Below are 21,891 nucleotides of genomic sequence, written 5' to 3' on the forward strand. Positions count from 1 at the left end.
GTTGACAAAGGCCTTAATGGCCAAAAGCTATAATCATGTGAATCTTTTTGTTGTGCCTATCGTGACTCAGCATCTCCACTATATGGTGAGTACCAACTTTCCAGCTCTGGATTTTCCATTGTTTGATAGAATGGTTGTAATGTAATGTCGACTTTTTAGACAGATCCCTTGTATTTTTGATTAGTCAGAATATGTTAAAAATAAATTTTTTGCAAGGAGATTCTTGAAAAAAAAAAGGGGGTTACCTTATATTCAGGGTCATCTCACATTCGGGTAAATGTGGTATTTCAGCAGCAACACTGATAGTAGCTCCTAATGCTGCCTCAACAAGAGCAATAGGAAACATTAAAAATAACAACTAGAGGGCCTTCATCAACTGTTGGATTGCCATTAGATCAGCAGCAGTCAGTGGGACATCCATTTCGCTACAATTTGCTTCACTCAGTGACTCAAATAAACAACTGGGCTGTTACATTCACCACCTCACACGGTACTTTAATATTTTCATGTTAATACTTCCAGACAATTGACTACCTTTCTTCCAGTTCTGTATAGTTGCAGACACTTTCAGACTGGTTAAAAATCGCTGTCTAGACCAATCCTACCCCTCTGCCACATGATGAGATTTGTGGGCTGTTTCAGTTATTAATATAAAGAACAAGATCTTGTGGTGTCGACATGTTTGCAGTTCCTTCAACAACCTAAACAGTTGAAGCAGCCATATCTTATCTGGATAACCAGTCTGCAGGTCTTGGCTGCATGTGTAATTTCAATTGTGACAATTTTACATGTGAAAAATCATATTCTGGTTCTCAGATGCAGCCTGCTGGTCGTGTTCCTTCCAGATGTGCAAGGAGATACTGAGACACACACACCTTAAATTAAACAAAGTATTCTCTACTGCTCAAGTTTAATTTTCACAAGCAGAGTGACAAATGGAAGAACATGAAGTTTTTGTTACTGCTGATTCACTAATTCAACAACCACCATCTGCAAATCTCTTTTCTGAGATCACAGTGATTCTCTTGCCACATTACACATGTGTACCTTGTAATAGTAAACAACCCAGGGAATTTGGAAACCATAAGGAAGAATCACTGTAGAAGCAGATGTATATAATATGGGCTCCTTGCCCTAATGTGCAAAAATTAACAAACATACTTTGTATTAGTGACTTCAAGCAGTTTGGGTCTTCTATCAAAGACTTTGTCCATTCTTCCCTTCTAAAGATCCACAACTCATTCACAAGTAGTAGTCTCAGAGGTGGGATCAACTTTTTGAAACAACTTATACACTTTTGTAGGTTAGACTTGCAGGTATCACTTTCTGCAGCCATTCACCCTTGGTGGGCCTTTGTTTGTGCAAGTAAATGGATTTTTAAAAAATCACAAGATTGACTAGAGCCTTAAAAGTAGCACTAATTTCAAAACAGCACTGTAGTGTACCAATTAAACCATTTGTCTCGTATGCTGAAGGTTGCATTTTTTTATGGTGCTCATCATAAGCTCACTGGACAAAAAATTAATCACCCGAGTGTGCATGCACAGACGAATCAATAAGCCTTTACACATGGTGGCGCGACTGAGTTTTACACTTGAGCATAACGGAGTAGCGATCGGTGAGACATTTATGTTTCAAGCAGATGTTATAGTTAACATGGGCAAATACAAGCATGTGACAGATTGGCAAAAAGGGGCAATCCTGTTTTGCTATACACATGGCCATATGCTACGTGAAGTTGCTGGATTTGTTGGTGTTTCACAGAAAACTGTTCAACCTGTCTGCAAGCATTGGTGTAGCACACAGGACCACCAACCGTGATGCCAGAACTGTGGTTGCAATAGATCCTGACTGAGAGAGACTAGTGATACAGTTCACAGATTGTGAATTAAAATCACTTCCCAATCCAACATAAATGGATGCAGGAAACGAATAACGCCCATCCCAATCTGTTAGCAAGAGAAAATTTCAACAGAAACTGCATGCCATGAACATTTGGCATCTGTTACCTCGCAAGAGGCCATTGTTCACACAGGCACAAAAAGCTGTGCATCTTCAATGGGATAGAAACAATTGGTTATGGACAGTAGCTGACAGGCAGAATGCAATGTGCTCTGACAAATCACGTTCTTGCCTATACAGTAGAACATTACTTGTCCAACCTTTGGTTAACCATTCCCTCAGATTATCTGACCATCTGTCTGCATTCCGCACCTAATAGTGTGCCAGCATTGATAGTGGAATTTACTCTTGTCACCAAAACTATCCATCTGAGTCATGCTCCTCATGCATGCTCAGGTGGCAAGACTACTGCACTGCCAGAATGTTCACTTTACTGTACTCTTTAATCTGCTGTTTTATCTGCGGGCTTTTTAAATTTATTATCATGTTGTTGTTGTTGTTGTTGTTGTTGTTGTGTTCTTCAGGCCAGAAACTGGTTTGATGCAGCTCTCCATGCTACTCTATGCTGTGCAAGCTTCTTCATCTCCCAGTACCTACTGCAGCCTACATCCTTCTGAATCTGCTTAGTGTATTCATCTCTTGGTCTCCCTCTACGATTTTTACCCTACACGCTGCCCTCCAATGCTAAATTTGTGATCCCTTGATGCCTCAGAACATGTCCTACCAACCGGTCCCTTCATCTTGTCAGGTTGTGCCACAAACTCCTCTTCTCCCCAATTCTATTCAATACCACCTCATTAGTTATGTGATCTACCAATCTAATCTTCAGCATTCTTCTGTAGCACCACATTTCGAAAGCTTATATTCTCTTCTTGTCCAAACTATTTATCGTCTATGTTTCACTTCCATACATGGCTACACTCCATACAAATACTTTCAGAAACAACTTTCTGACACTTAAATCTATACTCGATGTTAACAAATTTCTCTTCTTCAGAAACGCTTTCCTTGCCATTGCTAGTCTACATTTTATATCCTCTCTAATTCGACCATCATCAGTTATTTTGCTCCTCAAATAGCAAAACTCATTTACTACTTTAAGAATGTCACTTCCTAATCTAATTCCCTCAGCATCACCCGAGTTAACTTGACTACATTCCATTATCCTCGTTTTGCTTTTGTTAATGTTAATCTTATATCCTCCGTTCAAGACACTGTCCATTCCGTTCAATTGCTCTTCCATGTCCTTTGCTGTCTCTGACAGAATTACAATGACATCAGCGAACCTCAAAGTATTTATTTCTTCTCCATGGATTTTAATTCCTACAGCGAATTTTTCTTTTGTTTCCTTTACTGCTTGCTCAATATACAGATTGAATAACATTGGGGATAGGACAAACCCTGTCTCACTCCCTTCCCAACCACTGTTTCCCTTTCGTGCCCCTCGACTCTTTATAACTGCCACCTGGTTTCTGTACAAATTGTAAATAGCCTTTCCCTCCCTAAATTTTACCCTGCCACCTGCAGAATTTAAAACAGAGTATTCCAGTCAACATTGTCAAAAGCTTTCTCTAAGTCTACAAATGCTAGAAACATAGGTTTGCCTTTCCTGAATCTATTTTCTAAGATAAGTCCTAGGGTCAGTATTGCCTCCAGTGTTCCAACATTTCTACGGAATTCAAACTGATCTTCCCCGATGTCGGCTTCCACCAGTTTTTCCATTTGCCTGTAAAGAATTCGTGTTAGTATTTTGCAGCCATAAGCTTATTAAACTGATAGTTCAGAAATTTTCACATCTATCGACACCTGCTTTCTTTGGGATTGGAATTATTATATTCTTCTTGAAGTCTGAGGGTATTTCGCCTGTCTCATAAATTTTGCTAACCAGGTGGTAGAGTTTCGTCAGGACTGGCTGTCAGTAGTCTATTCCCGGGGCCTTGTTTCGACTTAGGTCTTTCAGTGCTCTGTCAAAGTCTTCACACACTATCATACCTCCTATTTCATCTCCATCTACATCCTCTTCCATTTCCATAATTTTGTCCTCAAGTACATTGCCCTTGTATAGACACTCTATCTACTCCTTCCACCTTTCTGCTTTCCCTTCTTTGCTTAGAACGGGTTTCCATCTGAGCTCTTGATATTCATAGAAGCGGTTTTCTTTTCTCCAAATGTCTTTTTAGTTTTCCTGTAGGCAATATCTATCTTACCCCTAGTGAGATAAGCCTCTACATCCTTACATTTGTCCTCTAGCCATCCCTGCTTAGCCATTTTGCACTTCCTGTCAATCTCATTTTTGAGACATTTGTATTCCTTTTTGCCTGCTTCATTTACTGTATTTTTATATTTTCTCCTTTCATCAATTAAATTCAATATTTCTTCTGTTACCCATGGATTTCTACTAACCCTCGTCTTTTTACCTACTTGATCCTCTGCTACCTTCACTACTTCACCCCTCAGAGCTACCCATTCTTCTTCTACTGTATTTCTTTCCCCCATTCCTGTCAATTGTTCCCTTATGCTCTCCTTGAAACTCTGTACAACCTCTGGTTCTTTCAGTTTATCCAGGTCCCATCTCCTTAAATTCCCACCTTTAGGCAGTTCCTTCAGTTTTAATCTATAGTTCATAACCAATAGATTGCGGTCACAGTCCACATCTGCCCCTCGAAATGTCTTACAATTTAGAACCTGGTTCCTAAATCTCTGTCTTACCATTATATAATCTATCTGAAACCTTCGAGTATCTCCAAGCTTCTTCCATGTATACAACCTCCTTTTATGATTCTTGAACCAAGTGTTAGCTATGATTAAGTTGTGCTCTGTGCAAAATTCTACCAGGCAGCTTCCTCTTTTGTTTATTACCCCCATTCCATATTCACCTACTACTTTTCCTTCTCTTCCTTTTCCTACTATCGAGTTCCAGTCACCCTTGACCATTAAATTTTCGTCCCCCTTCACTATCTGAATAATTTCTTTTATTCCATCATACATTTCATCAATTTCTTCGTCATCTGCGGAGCATCTGCGGCATATAAACTTGTACTATAGTGGTAGGCATGGGCTTCATGTCTATCTTGGCCACAATAATGCGTTCACTATGCTGTTTGTAGTAGCTTACCCGCATTCCTATTTTTTTTATTCATTTTTAAACTTATGCCTGCATTACCCCTATTTGATTTTGTGTTTATAACCCTGTATTCACCTGACCAGAAGTGTTGTTCCTCCTACCACCGAACTTCACTAATTCCCACTATTATCTAACTTTAACCCATCCATTTCCCTTTTTAAATTTTCTAAACTACCAATTTTCTAAACTACCAATTAAGGGATCTGACATTTCATGGTCCGATCTGTAGAACGCCAGTTTTCTTTCTCTTGATAACGATGTCCTCTTGAGTAGACCCCACCCGGAGATCCGAATGGGGGACTATTTTACTTCCGGAATATTTTACCCAAGAGGACGCCATCACCATTTAACCATACAGTAAAGCTGCATACCCTCGGGAAAAATTACGGCTGTAGTTTCCCCTTACTTTCAGCCATTCACAGTACCTGCACAGAAAGGCTGTTTTGGTTAGTGTTACAAGGCCAGATCACTCAATCATCCAGACTGTTGCCCTGCAACTACTGAAAAGACTGCTGCCCCTCTTCAGGAACCACACGTCTGTCTGGCCTCTCAACAGATACCCCTCCGTTGTGGTTGCACCTACAGTACGGCTATCTGTATCGTTAAGTCATGCAAGCCTCCCCACCAGCAGCAAGGTCCATGGTTCATGGGGGGGGGGGGATTTATTACCATATTTCTTTTAATATTAAAGTTGCAGTGTAACTTTATACAGTTCATGAAGCTGTGATTGAGAAATGTAAGGGATTCTGAAAGACAAAAAGTTGCTACAAATCAAAAAAGGGAATGTGTTGTGTGCACAATCAAACAGAAACTAGGTGTTCTGCAAAGATTTGATCCAGGTGAGTCATTTACTAACTTAGCCTCTGAAATGGGTACTGCAGTGACAACCGATAAAGACTGGAAAAAGAATCGAAATGATCTTGAAGCAATTTGTTAACTGTAGATGGCAAAAATGTTGTAAAAACTAGAAAAGCACTGAAAAAGCCTAAATGTGAGCTCTTGGATGATGCTCTGTGGGTTTGGTTTTGTCAGGAAAAATGAAAGGGGATCCCACTTTCCGGCTGTATCATAAAAGAAAAAGTTTTTCAGTTGCATCAAAAATGGGGAGGGGATACAAATTACCGAGTTACTAGGCAAGTGAAGTTTGATTTCACCAATGGAAAAATTGTCATGGCATTAAGCAAGTTGTTATTTCATGTGAAAAACTTTCTGCTGATGAAGATTCAGGTAGAGGGTTTGTCGAAAACTTTGAAAAAATGGTCACAGAAAATAAACTGTTAGTTGACCAATTATACAATACTGATAAGATGGGGCTAAATTATAAAATGCTCCCTCAAAAATCCTTTAGCTCAAAGAATGAAACAGATACAGGTACCACATTAGGAGAGGACAAGCTGACCAGTGCAACATGCAGCAATGCAAGTGGTAATTGTAAATTGCCACTGACTGTAATTGGCAAATCTAAGAAACCAAGATTCTTCAAATACATAAACATGTCAGCACTTGCTGTTTATTACAATGTTCAAAGAAGTATTTCAACAAATGGTAATTTTTGTAAAGAATTTTTTTTATGCCTTTGTTTTGGATGTCTTTTTGCCCCTTATGTGATTTCAGTAATCCAACCAATGGACCTATTTCAGTAATCCAACCAATGGACCAGGGAGTTACTGAGTGGTTAAAATGACATAAAAGGAGGAAATATGTCAGTGGTTTGTTACAGAAAACAGAAGAGGGTTGTGATCTTTTTGAAGCAATTGCTCAAGCATGGGCAGAACTTAAGAAAACCATTCTACAAAAATAATGGAAGAAGATTTGTCCTAGCCTAAACCAAGAGTAAGAACTTCCAGGAACTAATGGTCAGACACTGAAGATTTAGTCACTGATCTGCAAACTCTTCAGAATGATATCCAGCCTGCTGATGTAGAGGAATGGTTAGCAGGAGGTGTCACTGTTGCTGTTACCAATGAAGAGCATGAAGATTATCAGATCACCAATCTTGTTTTGCAACCTTATATGTTGAGCAAGAGGTGTCAGATGTTGAAGGAAAGGAAGAGGATGAAAAGATCAGCCACTCTGCAGCAAAGGATGCATTCGAGATTGTGCTAATATTTTTGGAACAATAGCCAACTGCTACAACCACAGACATATTGTGGGCAAAGAAGCGATATGAAGCATCTGCAAAGACAAGGTTTAAGAAAGTGAAACAAAGATATCATTTTATTCTTTTTTAAATAAATTTTCGGTCCGTAATTTTGTTTTCATTTCTCTTTATTAGAAACTTTACTTGATTTTTATTTATTATGTCATTTTGAGTTCCGTAAATGACTTGTTTCATTCTCCTCTGACTATCAAACCTTTTTGGCACATCAACCCCTACCTGGTCCCAGAAGCGCCATTTAATCAAGGTTCTATTGTATTCAAATGATGCACATCATCGAGTGCACTGAAGGCTGAATGAAGCATTTCATCCTGAATATGTGCAAGGTCAGGTTCAAGCCGGAGTTGGGTCTGTGATGCTTTTTGGAGGTGTTTTGCTGAACAAGCTCTCTGTGTTAACCAGTAACATGAACCAGAAAATTTACTTTATCATGTTTACTTGACTTTCAGTCAATACCTGTATGATGAGTACGCTACTGAGACCCCTTATGTTTCAAGATGACAGCAGCAAAATTCATCTGGTTGGAAGAGTATGTGACTGATTTTCTGAACACTCCCTCACACTATTACATCTTGATTGGCCTGCAAACTCACTTGACTTGGACCCCATCGAAATTCTGTGGGACATCTTGGAATAGCGGAGAAAACACTGACATCAGCATCTCCACAATTTGGTATAATTGCACATCAAATCCTGAGAGTGACTTAACCTGGATGCAATGTAGCTGCACAACCTTGTGGACTTGCAAATCCAGGCAGATATTAAGTACAGGGGTGGAATTAAATGTATTAAATAACGTGTATAATGACTTCTCTAGGGGTGACTAATTTTCTGCCCCGTGAGGTTAGGTACATTTAAAACATTAATTCTTCTCGTACCAAGAACAAAGTATTTTAGATCACAAGGATAGAGATTTCAAATAAAATAAATAAATAAAAGGAAGTAAAATGTGAGAGCAAATATAAAAGCTAAGCAACGATTAAAATGATGTGGCAAAGGATGAGAAATGAAAGAAATTATCTTTAAACAAATTAACCCTTTCACTGCGCATTTACTCTCAGCGGCTCCTGCCCTGTGCACGTTATTTTCACCTGGTGCATATATATACGACTGTAGCAGTCTACGGTATTATTGAGATAAAAATGAGACGCAAAATCCAGTATTGTCGGTGTAAATCGTTTCCTTTTTTAAAATCTTTGTTCAGAAAGTCTTATTTTGTTCAAAAAAGGTACTTTACTAACAGAAAAAAAATACAAAACATTTTACATTAGTAATACTTCAAAGTGTGATATCTCTCGAAACAAAAATTCAAACATAAAGGCACATTACATTTTACACAAATGTATCTTGTGTCACTTCATTTATCATGTTTTGCACATACTATACACCTTCTCTGTGTGGCCTTCTTCTTTGAAGTTCCTGGGAATAACGAGATAAAGTGGCACTCAGTTAGGCGTAAGGGATTGCCACCATCAGCCAATCTCCTTTCATGATGTCCCTTTTTTTGCGGTTGGTGGTGAATCTCTAGGATCTCCTTGATAAGTTTCTGTTGAAAATCAGATACTGAAATATTTCATCCCGTTTGAGTTTTATATAATGCATGCACAGTGAGCAGAGACAGATCCCCCAAGTGAAAAAATACTTTTTTATACCATTTTACAGTTTTTCGTACACATTCTACTGAACTTAGCATCATGTCGCTCCTGTCGACGGCCCCCATATTTTCAGTGTAGCTTACAATGCAAGCTGGCTTTGTTTTTGGTTCATTCATGGTTTTGTCAATTTTGTCAGTTGCTGTAATTTCACTTGTATGAAGAGCTGAAAGCATCCTCACTTCCCGCTTGTCCTGCCACTTCAGAGCAAGAAGTTTATCTGTTGACATAAACTCGATCTTGCCTTTTCTAAGTTTTTATGATAAACCAGGCAGGCCTTTGCGGTTTGTTCTCACAGTTCCACAGGCATTAGTCACTCTGTCATGCAAATAAGAAAATAACATTGGGCTAGTGTACCAATTGTCAACGTATAATGTGTGACCTTTACCAAGGTAACGTTCAAGTAAAGTGAGAACAATGCTTCCAGGTATTCCACCATTTACACCAAAGTCAGTTTCTTTTTTTTACGTCTGTTGCTGCACCCACATAAATAATAAAGTCAAGAATATAACCAGTTTCACAATTACATAACAAAAAAAATTTTACATCAAATCTGTGGCGTTTGGAAGGAATGTACTGCTTGAAGAAGACACAACCTTTGAAGAGAACTAAACTTTTGTCAATGCACAAATTTTTAAAAGGATGGAAAGCACCTGGAAATACTTTTCTTAAGTGATCCACAATTCGACGTAATTTCCAGATTTTGTCATCTCCAGGGTCCTTACTGTTATCATCAAAATTTAACATTCTAAGTAACAGAAGATATCTATCTCTCGGCATGATTTGCGCAAACATTGGAGTAGACAGTAACTGATCATTGGTCCAATAACTGTTTATTTCATTTTTTCTCACTTGAGCCATCAGAAAATTTACAGCAAGGAAACAGTAAACTTCGTCACTGTTTTGTGTTTTTCCAGCGTCGCAGTCTTAATGTTTCACTGGCATCATTGCAAAGGTGTTCATAATATAAATCACATTTCTCAGCTGTGTAGCTCACAATTTCTTGGCTAAAAAAACTTGGACGCAGTCATATACAGTACATAAATCATCTAAATTGACGATTTTGCAACCGGAACCACTGTTTTCGAAATTATACACTTTAGGGTCCAAATCAGAGTATTTCCATCTAAAATCAACTGTTTTGTGTCTCTTAGGAGATTTTTCAGGCATACGCTCAGGCTCTTCTTCGTAATCGGAGAAAGAATCGACGATAACATCAAAATCTGGACCTGCATTTACTGGTTCAACATTTGTTGGTTCACAAATATTTTTTATATTTGTGGTGACAGATTTATCTGCCAGCTCGTCATCGTCATTATCTGTCCACCCATAATCAGCTGGATTGGACATGATGATGTCCTCGTCGTCACTTTGGTTTAGAATACTCAGCAGCTCATTGTCTGTAAATGGACGGTAAAGTCGCGTCATTTCATTCGGTAACGCGGAAACGGCCGCACACAAACTAGGTAATATAGCAATACGAATGAACACAGCAGACAGAGAATTCAGCATTCAATAGTTGTTCAGGTATTTCCTAGTATTCCACCAATTAACTGCATACTTGCGCAACAATTACCTCCAACTCGCTGACCCGATTGTCAGCGTTATATGTAACTATACGAATGTAGCAGGGAACCACTGTAAGTATTTTTTATAACAAATAGTATATATACGTCTGGAGCACTGAAATGATTAGCATATATTTACGTCTGGAGCGGTGAAAGGATTAATTAAGCATAGTGATTGCAGTTGTTTTGATGATATCGCACCTCTCAGCCAATGTTCAGAGATAGCTGAAAGCTGGATCTTGACTGGTTGTACAGTAGCTTAGACAATATCATCTAAATCTCTTTTGGTGCAACCTCTCCTGAGTTGGTTGGTTATCCACTACCTGCATTACAGCTGTTTACTGACAATTACTGAACTCCCTGAAATTCACCTTATGAACTCAATAGAACTATACTCTTGGTGGAGTGGTTTGTGGTGTTCAGGAACTCACATAATGATTCAATCATTACTCTTTCTAATTTGTTGACATTTGGCTCTGGCTACTTGGCAGATTGTGAGATTCTCTGAAGTTGGCTAGCATCTGAAACTCTGCAGGTGTATTTGTCTGCTTCTAAACACAGAGTGGCACCTGTCATTTTATTGAAGATTGTAGAATGAGCCAACTGTTGCAGCCACTGTTGCTGCAGGATGCAGCCACTGTTGGTCGCACAACTTCCAGTTTGCCTGGCTAGGTACGCATCTTTGTGTCTCTTTCTTTTTTTTTTCAAGCTATGCCCTATTTTGCAGTTGGAGAAGAGGATACTTTGGTCACTGGAGTGCAAGTCATTCAGACCCTTCGCAGAGCAGTGATTCTTAGAGCAGGGGAAAACATTAGAGATTGGTAAAGCACAACAATTCTCTAACAGCATTCCAGTGTATATGCTGCCCAGTCTATGGAAGATATAGATCTGATAACGAGGGGCTCTTTACAGTTCAATTTGTGGAGCAGGTGATAGCTGAACCTCTTGCCACATTATATGAATTAAAATCTACACAGAGGTGTATTTTAAATAAGAGATGGTCTCCTGTTTCAGAAATCATGGGGAGGGGGGGGGGGGGGAAACTGTAGTAAAAGACATGTGCAATGACACAAGGCCAATGCTATCTATATATATAATAAATAGCCATTATTCGCGTAATCATATGAATAAATTTGGTAGCTTTCATTCACAGTCCTATGCCAGCCTGCCAGCTGTTATTTCTGAGAGAAAAAGGGAGGGAGAGAGATGGGAGGAGGGGAGGTAGAAAGTTAAAGAAGCAGAATAATATTTTACAAAGATGACTGAAATTTGCGTACTGTAAATGTTAGACCTCCAACAGGCAGTAACGACTACGCACACCTAAGCAAACAGTATTATATCAATCAGAAACTCATATTATTTCCATAATTTGTCTGCAATTGTATTTTCATCACTCTTGGCATGTCAATGTCATGTGAAAAGGGACTGAAATGAATTCTTAGTTTATTATTTATATGAATGATGGCAGGTAAAAGCTAATGAGTGGTATTGTGCATGAAATGAGTGCAAATGTTTCCACACGACTAACACAATTTTCTTTCCTACCACCTTGATGCAGAACTACAGAATATCCCTAGCATGTTAGGAACCACATAAGATTTGACTTTGCACTAGCAATACACTAATTACTTCAAAAATATTTACTATGGAACTTTGAAGTTAAAGCAGAACGCCCTAATGTAACCAGTGATTTACTCTGGGGCATACTATTAATACATTGTTAATACATTGCATAAAGCCAATGGAAAAGAGAGGGGGGAGGGAGAGGGGGAGAGAGAGAGAGAGAGAGAGAGAGAGAGAGAGAGAGAGAGAGAGAGAGAGAAAGTGTTCTGAAACATACATAAAACCACAATCACAATGTATAACTTAGCAACAAAAATATGAGTTACAGCATTATATCAGGTGGAGACCTATTATAATGTAGCACAAAGACAAATATACATTCATAGCATCCACTGTGACTCAAAAATATGTTTCCTGGAAAAGAATCAGTTAAGTTAGCACTTACAATTATCAGCCATTTTTAGTGCAGCATTTTTTAGCACTTTCTGTTTAAATTCGCTCAACAACTGTCTTTGTATTGGAAGCATCTAATATTCTGTAAACCTCTGACAACTCAGGTGAAATACAACATTTAATTAAGGTCTAGAGCTGGAAATACTAATGTGTCTGTTTACCTTTAGTATGCGTGTAACTTTCCGCTCAGTGGCTGGCGTAAAAGCCCATGCACCGCGGCTGATGGAAGCATCAACAGTCTTCAGACTGCCAGCTTTAATGATGAAATATCGTGTGTCACCTGTAGGTTCATCATGTGAAGCAGACGAAATATGTGTTTTCGTTAAAGGTATAAGCAATGTTGGCTCCGTGCTTCCACTGTTGCATGCACCAACACTGTTCCCTGCTCCTCCACTACCGTGTGAAGGAGTTGGCGAAGCACTGCCACTTCCCACATGTTTAGCACTCAATGAGTCCAAGCGCTCTCCTAAAACAACATTACGCATTGAAGTCCACAAATGCTAGACACTTTACTTAAGAATACTTATTTATCCTATACAAACAACAAACAAAAATATTATAGTGTCAGGTACAACTTTAATCAAATGGTGCATTCTAAAAGACAGGAAAAGCAGACTTTAGTCTACAGCCTTTCAAAATTTTGCAATCAATCAAGCACAAATATACATAGGTGGCCAAGTGACAAAACTGAATTAGGTGTGAAACATGAAAAACACATCAAAAGCATAAATATTCACTTAATATACCTCAAGTAAATAAAGAGTGGGGCAAATGAAAGTGGTTCAGATGAGTCAATATGATTGGACATGAATGTATGCATACAACAGCCTGTGACATGCACACCACATGTATACCTGGCATGTGATCCACACCGGTTCAGAGTGTGGTGTGGGCTGTGTCAGTGTGAATGCAGCAATGCAAAAAGGACAATGGTATTCACAGTGGAGCAGCAGATGTTCTTTGTGAAAAGTTACATGACAACAAAGTCGTGGACACGGTGTGGTAAGTTGTAATTCTTCAGTCTTTCCCGGAGAGGCACTGTCATACTCAACAATCAGGTTTCTGCCAGTTATTCACATCTTTCTTGCACGATATTTCAATGTGTGACTCTCAGTTTTCTTCAGGTGCTCTCTGATACTGATTCCAATGTGGAACGAGTCCAGTATTGAAGCCTATGTTGTGCTAGATGCTCTGTCTGTAGCCCACGGCTTGTCAAGCACCTGATCCGTGGTATGTGCTGACCAGTGGCAGCAACTGTAGTGTTTTCTTCTAGCCAGGTCTGTTCCAAATTGTTGCATGAAGTTCTGAATGATATCCAAGTCATGCAAATTATTTTCTCTTCCGACTGTCTCCATTTAAGCCATCCTGTGAGCTAAGACGTTCTGTTACCATGGCGTGCCATGTCAGTCACTATGTCTGAGGTCCGTGTGCACCAGGAGCAGCTGCAGTATTATTTTCAGGCCACTGGTGTGCAGACTGCTGCTTGAGACTTGGTAGAACATCCTCAGGTATTGGCTCTATTGTCTGAGGTACCATTTCACATGCGTCCATTGTTACATGTAGTGGGCTATTTTCTCTAACTCCATCTTCATACCTGTATCCCCTGAGGTCTTGATGGTGCCTCCATTGTGTCTACAGAAGATTGAGTGCCCAGTTCCAGGCAGAGCTCAGCTGAAAACTTGTGTCACAGTTAATGAGATTCTCTGTGACCTTAATCTCAATAGATTCTTTGATGACACTGTCCAAGTAGCTTGACATTTGTGTTAGAATCTTGACATCATTATAGTTCGTAGAATGACTGAGTTCTAAACAATGCTCAGCAACTGCTGAATTGGTTGCCTGTCTCAGTGTGGTGTACCTCTGGAGTTCGTTGCATCTGATGTCAATGAGCCTAGTTGTCTGGGCGATGTATGTCATACCACATTCAAATGGCATGTGGTAAACGCTCAGTTTACAGTTTATATAGACCCAGGTCATCTTTACATTCTCTAGCAGAGCCTTAACCTTGGTGGATGTAAGGAACACACACTCTTGATGTTATGTTTGGGGAGAATTCTGCTGATTTTGGCAGATATTGGACAGACATTTGGCAAATATGCAACCTGTTTTGTTTATTCTTGCAACTCTTCAGGAACCTCTGGTGGTGAAACAGAAAACAGTGCCTTTTGAACATCTCAAGAAGAGTATCCATGTTTGTAGATCACAGACTGTAGGTGTTCTATCTCTGTTGCCAAATTATCAGAATCTGATAAGAGCTCAGGCGAGTCATTCAGTGGGTCGAAACTGACCATGATGTCATGAGTCTGTGATGTGTAGCTGCCTTAGATGTTGCAGAAAATTTTCCAAATTGTGAATGTTATGGGCACATTTCCCCACATATGACGAGAGAATCCTCTTAACATGTTGAGCAGTAAGGCAGATGGCTGCACCAAAGTTGCTGACTATTGGATGTAGGGGAACCCCTTTCTTGTGCACCTTAGGCAGGTCATAAATTCTGAGTGGTACTGGTGCTTTTGTCCTTAACTGATTAACGATCTTTTCTGGAAGGCCAGTTTCCTTTGGAAGAGCCCTTGCCTTCTTATCCACCTTCTCTGTGGGGTCCCATTCTATTGGTCTTAATACCAGCTCATCCATCAGAATCAACACAAAGCTACGGATGCTACATCACTACTGTTATAACATGAGGTATGAGTTAGCAAAACAACCACATTGACGACCCCTAATGTACACATACTGTCTATAGTGCATTATGTATCAAAATTTCCCAAAATCATTCTGTGGTGTGATCTGAAGATATTTATCATTTTCTGTACCTGATAGTAGTGGCTTGCACTTACTAGTCAGAACATTAGCATGTTGATGCTTATAGTCACCCTACTAAAAGAACACACCTGATCTTCATGCACGTGGACAGCATCATTATGTGAAGGGAAACACTAATTCCAATCCGAGCTCTGGAATTTGTAAACATTGCAATGGCGATGGTGCCAAGTTGACACCTCTACCACTCAAGGTTGCAAGTGGTGCTACGCTTTCTCAGTGACTGCAAAACACCTGTTGCCCGTTCATTGTTTGTTGCGGATCATATCACCCATTCCAGTCATGTCAATGGTGTGGTATAAAGTATCATTAATTTCAGATGTATGTGATATAACCACTTCTAGCTGTAGGAAAGTAGGCAGGAGCACTACCTTAAATAGCCAATCTCATGAGATCGTATATAATGTACGACACAATTTTGAGGAAGAAAGGGATAATGGCAGATCTCTTATACTGTTGTCACTGAGAAAGTAGCTGCGGGTCTGAAAATTGGAAACATCTCTGTAAAAAAGTAATAAGGGAGAAGTGTTGCTGGAGATCTACAGGAGCCAACTGCTGCTCTTTTGATTCCTGGAAAAAACAGTATGTGGTGCTGAAATGATGGAACTGAATAATTTTCAAGAGGACACAATATACCAACATGTACAAAATGAAGAAAAATTCGCCCACTCGGACTTTGCACTGCAATTCCTCCCATACTAGCAATACAAAAATGTCTGTCACAAAATTTCATTCTGCGCATATTTCTGGCGGTACATGGATGTTAAATATTAGCAATTTGCCAACACTGTAATCACATGTATGGTAACTACCACTGTCAGTAGACAGTACTAGCGCTGAGAGGGTGGTGCAGTGGATAGCGTTTTGGGTTAGGATGCAGGTCGAGGGTTCGATTCTGGGTCGAAGCATATTTGATTTTATTTGCCAATTTCATTCTGTCAAATAACACTGTAGTACAGAGCTTTACTTAAGCCACATGTATCTGACATTTACATAGTACTTTCCTAATGAAATATAGTGGATCTGAACGTGGCAAGAATAGTAGTTGGTACTAATCGATGGGAGCACTGAGGGAGGGTACACAGAAAACAGGTTTGGAATCTAGTAGACGCAGTGTGGAAAGCAATTTGCGTCCACGACATGCAAAAGTCTTCTTTAAAAGCTGCCCAATGAAAATGATTTACTTCCATTTCCGTGTTTGTAGTATTTAGGAGCAAACGTTTTGTAGTAGATCTGCTGTAATCGCTGTATGACAATTAACATGCCAGATACTGTACCATGCGGACTATATTTAGCAAATAAAAACAAATTTGCCTCGATCCAGAATCAAACCATAGATCTTCTGCATGCTAACCCAAAATGCTATCCACTGCACCAACTGCATGGCACTACTCCTATATACTGACAGAGACAGTAACTGTACATGTGATTACAGTGTTGCCAGATTGCCAATCTTTGATATCCATTTACAGCCAGAAAATGGGAGGAATTGCGTTATGAAGTCTGAGAGTGTGAATTTTTCTTCACCCTGTGTATGACTATTACACGTGGAAAGAATATCCAATCTGGAAGAAGCTGCTTCACTCACTGTGAGATAGAGCTGTATTTCGGAGGAAAAGCCAGTCTTCCAGTTGTACTGAAGAAGACAGAGTTTTGATGGAAAACAAATTGTTTGGTTGGACATAATGTGGGTAAATGCTGTCTGTGTGGACTGATGATGCAGCAGCATGACGAACAATAAAAGCTGCTGGTGGAAAAGGCAGTTGGCTCATTCATTTACATGCTGGAGCAATCGGCAGGCTTGTACCAAATGCTTTGTTGCTGTTTACATCACACGTTCATAGACTCTTTGCTTCCGTAAATCAAAAAGGACTTCACTATAATATTGGATGATGCACAGTATCACTCCATTCAGTTAAATAAAAACACTACACCAAACAGCAGGAAGAGTGACATAGTGGACTGGCTAGTGAACAATGGCACAGGTTCATCTGATAGGGAAATGAAGATGGCAGAACTGCTGCAAATCATGAAAAAGCACCAACTGTGTAATATCATTTATGAGATTGACCAAATTGCAGAAGAACATGGTCATAGATTGTTGCACCTTCCACCACATCACGCCATTCTCAATTTTAATGCAACAGAAATCATGTGGGCTCAAGAGAAATTATACATTGCAGACAGAAATTAAAGAATTAAATTAAAAGGTGCTTAATTTTTAGTGCGTGACACACTGGGAAGTGTTACTCCCTCAAAATGGGACAATACTGTCAAACAAATATGGAAAAGTTAATAAGATAAGGCGATGTATCAGTAGCAGCAATGGCGAAGATAGTGACAGTAACATAAGAGATGGGGACAATGATGACACTTTCTTTGAAGACTGAGGAGTCAACCTTCTTACCTAAAATGCAGGCAAGAAATGCTTCTATGCATAAAATATGTATCGAAATACTGAAGCATCATAATATTTTTCTCAACACATACTTCCAAAACTTTTATTTTTTAATTATGAAGAGAGCGTGTTTTGATTCCCTGGTGTTATTAGTGTTTTTTCACGCTTCAGTAGCATGCCACTGCAAAAGCTCTAAACTTTTTGGGTGCGATATTCGCAGAGGTGCAACCAACAAGTGTAAGAAGAAACAGCCACACAGCAGCACTGGCAACGTAGCTACCAGCTGTCAGGGATGTTCTTTCAGCAGTTCAACTATAGATTTGAGTCTTGTTATTCTACTTGAGCTTCCTTTAGTACCTGCTTTTACTTATTTATTTATTTTATTATTACTGTGTACAATAAGTAAAGTAGTCATCAATCTGAACATTGTTTTGAATGCCACAGTGATTTACTAAGCATGGTCCTGTTGGAGGTAGTATTCCACTGGCTTCTCCAACCTTTGATCTGATGAACCCAGCCAGTTATAGGTGGACCTACAATTTAATGTGGATTCCAAACCATGGTACAGCTCGGCATTATTCACATCAACAAATATTGCCAGAGGCGAAATAGCGATAAACAAAAGATAAAAATCCTAGGATTGACATGGGATCGAACATGAGACCTTTGGATTTGTAGTCTGGTAATTTACCAATGAGCCACAGTATATCCCAGAATATCCTCCATACTCCTCCCTTTAGAAACACGTACTTCCTTATTCTACCTTTGGAATAGTAGTCTGGTACTTTACCATTGAGCCACAGTATATCCCAGAATATCCTCCCTTTAGTAACATGTATTTCCTGATTCTAATTCTATTTGGTATTCATTTTTCAACTGAACTTCTAGTTACCCTGGTATATCCCATCTGATATAATTCCCTCTTTCATCTTCTTACCCCACCTGCAGGTCCTGGAGTTCTGCAATGTATTTTCCATAAGCAATGGAGTAGCAGAAACAGTTGAGCATGAGAGCATGATAATCCATTATCACACTCAATACTGACTGCCATGGAGCAGGTCATTGTTTTAAGTACAGGGTTATTACAAATGATTGAAGCGATTTCACAGCTCTACAATAACTTTATTATTTGAGATATTTTCACAATGCTTTGCACACACATACAAAAACTCAAAAACTTTTTTTAGGCATTCACAAATGTTCGATATGTGCCCCTTTAGTGATTCGGCAGACATCAAGCCGATAATCAAGTTCCTCCCACACTCGGCGCAGCATGTCCCCATCAATGAGTTCGAAAGCATTGTTGATGCGAGCTCGCAGTTCTGGAACGTTTCTTGGTAGAGGAGGTTTAAACACTGAAAGAAATCGCATGGGGTTAAATCGGGAGAGCGTGGAGGCCATGACATGAATTGCTGATCATGATCTCCACCACGACCGATCCATCGGTTTTCCAATCTCCTGTTTAAGAAATGCCGAACATCATGATGGGAGTGCGGTGGAGCACCATCCTGTTGAAAGATGAAGTCGGCGCTGTCGGTCTCCAGTTGTGGCATGAGCCAATTTTCCAGCATGTCCAGGTACACGTGTCCTGTAATGTTTTTTTCGCAGAAGAAAAAGGGGCCGTAAACTTTAAACCACGAGATTGCACAAAACATGTTAACTTTTGGTGAATTGCGAATTTGCTGCACGAATGCGTGAGGATTCTCTACTGCCCAGATTCGCACATTGTGTCTGTTCACTTCACCATTAAGAAAAAATGTTGCTTCATCACTGAAAACAAGTTTCGCACTGAACGCATCCTCTTCCATGAACTGTTGCAACCGCGCCGAAAATTCAAAGCGTTTGACTTTGTCATTGGGTGTCAGGGCTTGTAGCAATTGTAAACGGTAAGGCTTCTGCTTTAGCCTTTTCCGTAAGATTTTCCAAACCATCGGCAGTGGTGCGTTTAGCTCCCTGCTTGCTTTATTCGTCGACTTCCGTGGGCTACGGGTGAAACTTGCCCGCACGCGTTCATCCGTTTCTTCGCTCACTGCAGGCCGACCCGTTGATTTCCCCTTACAGAGGCATCCACTAGCTTTAAACTGCGCATACCATCGCCGAATGGAATTAGCAGTTGGTGGATCTTTGTTGAACTTCGTCCTGAAGTGACGTTGCACTGTTATGACTGACTGATGTGAGTGCATTTCAAGCACGACATACGCTTTCTCGGCTTCTGTCGCCATTTTGTCTCACTGTGTTCTCTAGTGCTCTGGCGGCAGAAACCTGAAGTGCGGCTTCAGCCAAACAAACTTTATGTGTTTTTCTACCTATCTGTAGTGTGTCGTGACCATATGTCAATGAATTGAGCTACAGTGAATTTATGAAATCGCTTCAACCATTTGTAATAGCCCTGTACATGATTATGTTTTAATTTGGATAATGATTTAGTATTCTTCCCCAGTTACTGGCCATGATGTTTTGGCAGGTAGAGCCTGGACTCCGGCCCTCAAGTCTAGGGTTCAATCCCAGACAGGGGTGAGGACTACTACTTGTTCCAGTCCTTCCAGGATGGCCCCAAGTCCTCTCAACCTGCTATCATATGAGTACCAGGGATCCAACTTGGAGGTTAAAGGCAGACAGGGTGATGAGCCTGCAGTCTTCCCCCATGGCGACGAGAGGTGTGCTCTCTGTAAGCTTAGTCACAGAGTTGAGCCACATACTTAACCCTTATTCTGCTTCCAACAGAGGCGGGTGACAAAGGATCACTATTGTCTGTTTACAAGACAGGTGTCACTGGTATTCAGTTACAATTGTAAATTTTTTTCCAGTTCATTCCAGAGCTGGTATAGCAACCAGTATGTATGACATGAAGAGACAAGCCTTGGTTGCAGTGTTAATATTCTCTCACATTATTTCCCAATGACGCATTTCGCCTTTATTTAGGCATCTTTGGTCTGGCTGATATTTGGTAACAAAAGGTACATGGGATACTGCGTATAAAATAGACTAGCACGTAAATGCACCTTGTCAACGCTTTAAAAACACTGAATGGTGTCCTTGTTACAGCGTGTGACGCAGTCCAATGCAAACCAAACAGTGTAATGTCTGCAGCCAGAATATGCACTACATCTCCGGCATGCTTATGATGTAAAGATTTATTGTAGGCATGATCCCATTTGGTTTGCATTGGACTTCACAGCATGCTATAATAAGGACACTGCACACTGGTTTTAAAGTTTTGACAATGTACATTTACTAGCTGGGATATTTTATGCATGGTATACTATGCACCCATTGCTAACAAATATCGCCAATAAAGTTGAAACATGTCACTGGGAAATAATAAAAAAGCATCTTAACACTGCAACCAAGAATGATTGTCTCTTCATGCTGGTTAAAATTGTCGGCTGCAGATTCTTGGGCAAAGAATCTGCAGTAGATTATTGTCAAGAGTGAAGGTAATTTGTGTGTAAATTCTTCATATTATTATTACAGGGTTCTGGGGCCTTTGTAAGTTTTAGCATTTTCAGATGCTTTTCAACACCATTACAATGGTTACTCTTTTATTCATATTTGCAGTAAGACAAGTGAAAAGTAGCTCCATTCTGTGATCTTCTTTTGTAAAGGAACATTTGAAGAAAGAATTAAACATTGAAGCTCCTTTCCAGCTAATATCTACTTTGGCGCCTTATTTGTTAAATTTTTGTGCTACAGGCATAACAGCCTTAATATATGACCAAAATTTCTAAGAGTTTTAAACAAAAACTTGTGATAACATTTTACTGGCTCCCTAGTAGCCAAGTTTGTTTCAGTTAATATCTGCAGCTTTATTCTTTGCTTTGTACATACAGTATAACCCCACTTTTACATTCCCATAATTAACATTTTCCCTCTGCTAACCCCCCGTTAACGACATTTTCTATCACTCCTGTCAAATTTCCTACGTACACAATGTTTTCTCACCCGATTTTATGCCTACATATCTATAATTTCCCCCCGATTTACACATTACGAAAAATTGTTTGTGGAGAAAAACCTAACGGCAAATGACGCTGGCATGATGTTGGCTGCCAAGTACTGTTTAAAAGCATTGCGTGGTTAAATTTCTTAACATCTCAGGGCACTTTACTTACCAGATTTGATCCGGTAAACATGTAAAAGTTGGAATAATTCGTGCCATGTCTCCTGCTGCTGCCAAGCTGTACTAGAAGTGGTGGCTCATGGGAGAAGCTAGGTTCATTATGTAAAGAAATAATGACTAGTCACAATCATTT

At 39.7% G+C, this 21,891-nt stretch overlaps 1 protein-coding gene across 2 annotated transcripts in view; it reads right to left on the reverse strand.

The window, feature by feature from the left end:
• LOC126094763 (3'-5' RNA helicase YTHDC2-like) overlaps positions 1-21,891 on the reverse strand; it is a 287,438-nt gene that overhangs the window by 17,425 nt on the left and 248,122 nt on the right. For both annotated transcript variants that reach the window (XM_049909315.1, XM_049909314.1), the window contains exon 22: positions 12,582-12,886. In XM_049909315.1, coding sequence (XP_049765272.1) covers positions 12,582-12,886 — 305 coding nt within the window. The remainder of the gene's footprint in view (positions 1-12,581; positions 12,887-21,891) is intronic.

Source organism: Schistocerca cancellata, chromosome 8 (assembly GCF_023864275.1).
Source record: "Schistocerca cancellata isolate TAMUIC-IGC-003103 chromosome 8, iqSchCanc2.1, whole genome shotgun sequence".
NCBI lineage: Eukaryota > Metazoa > Arthropoda > Insecta > Orthoptera > Acrididae > Schistocerca > Schistocerca cancellata.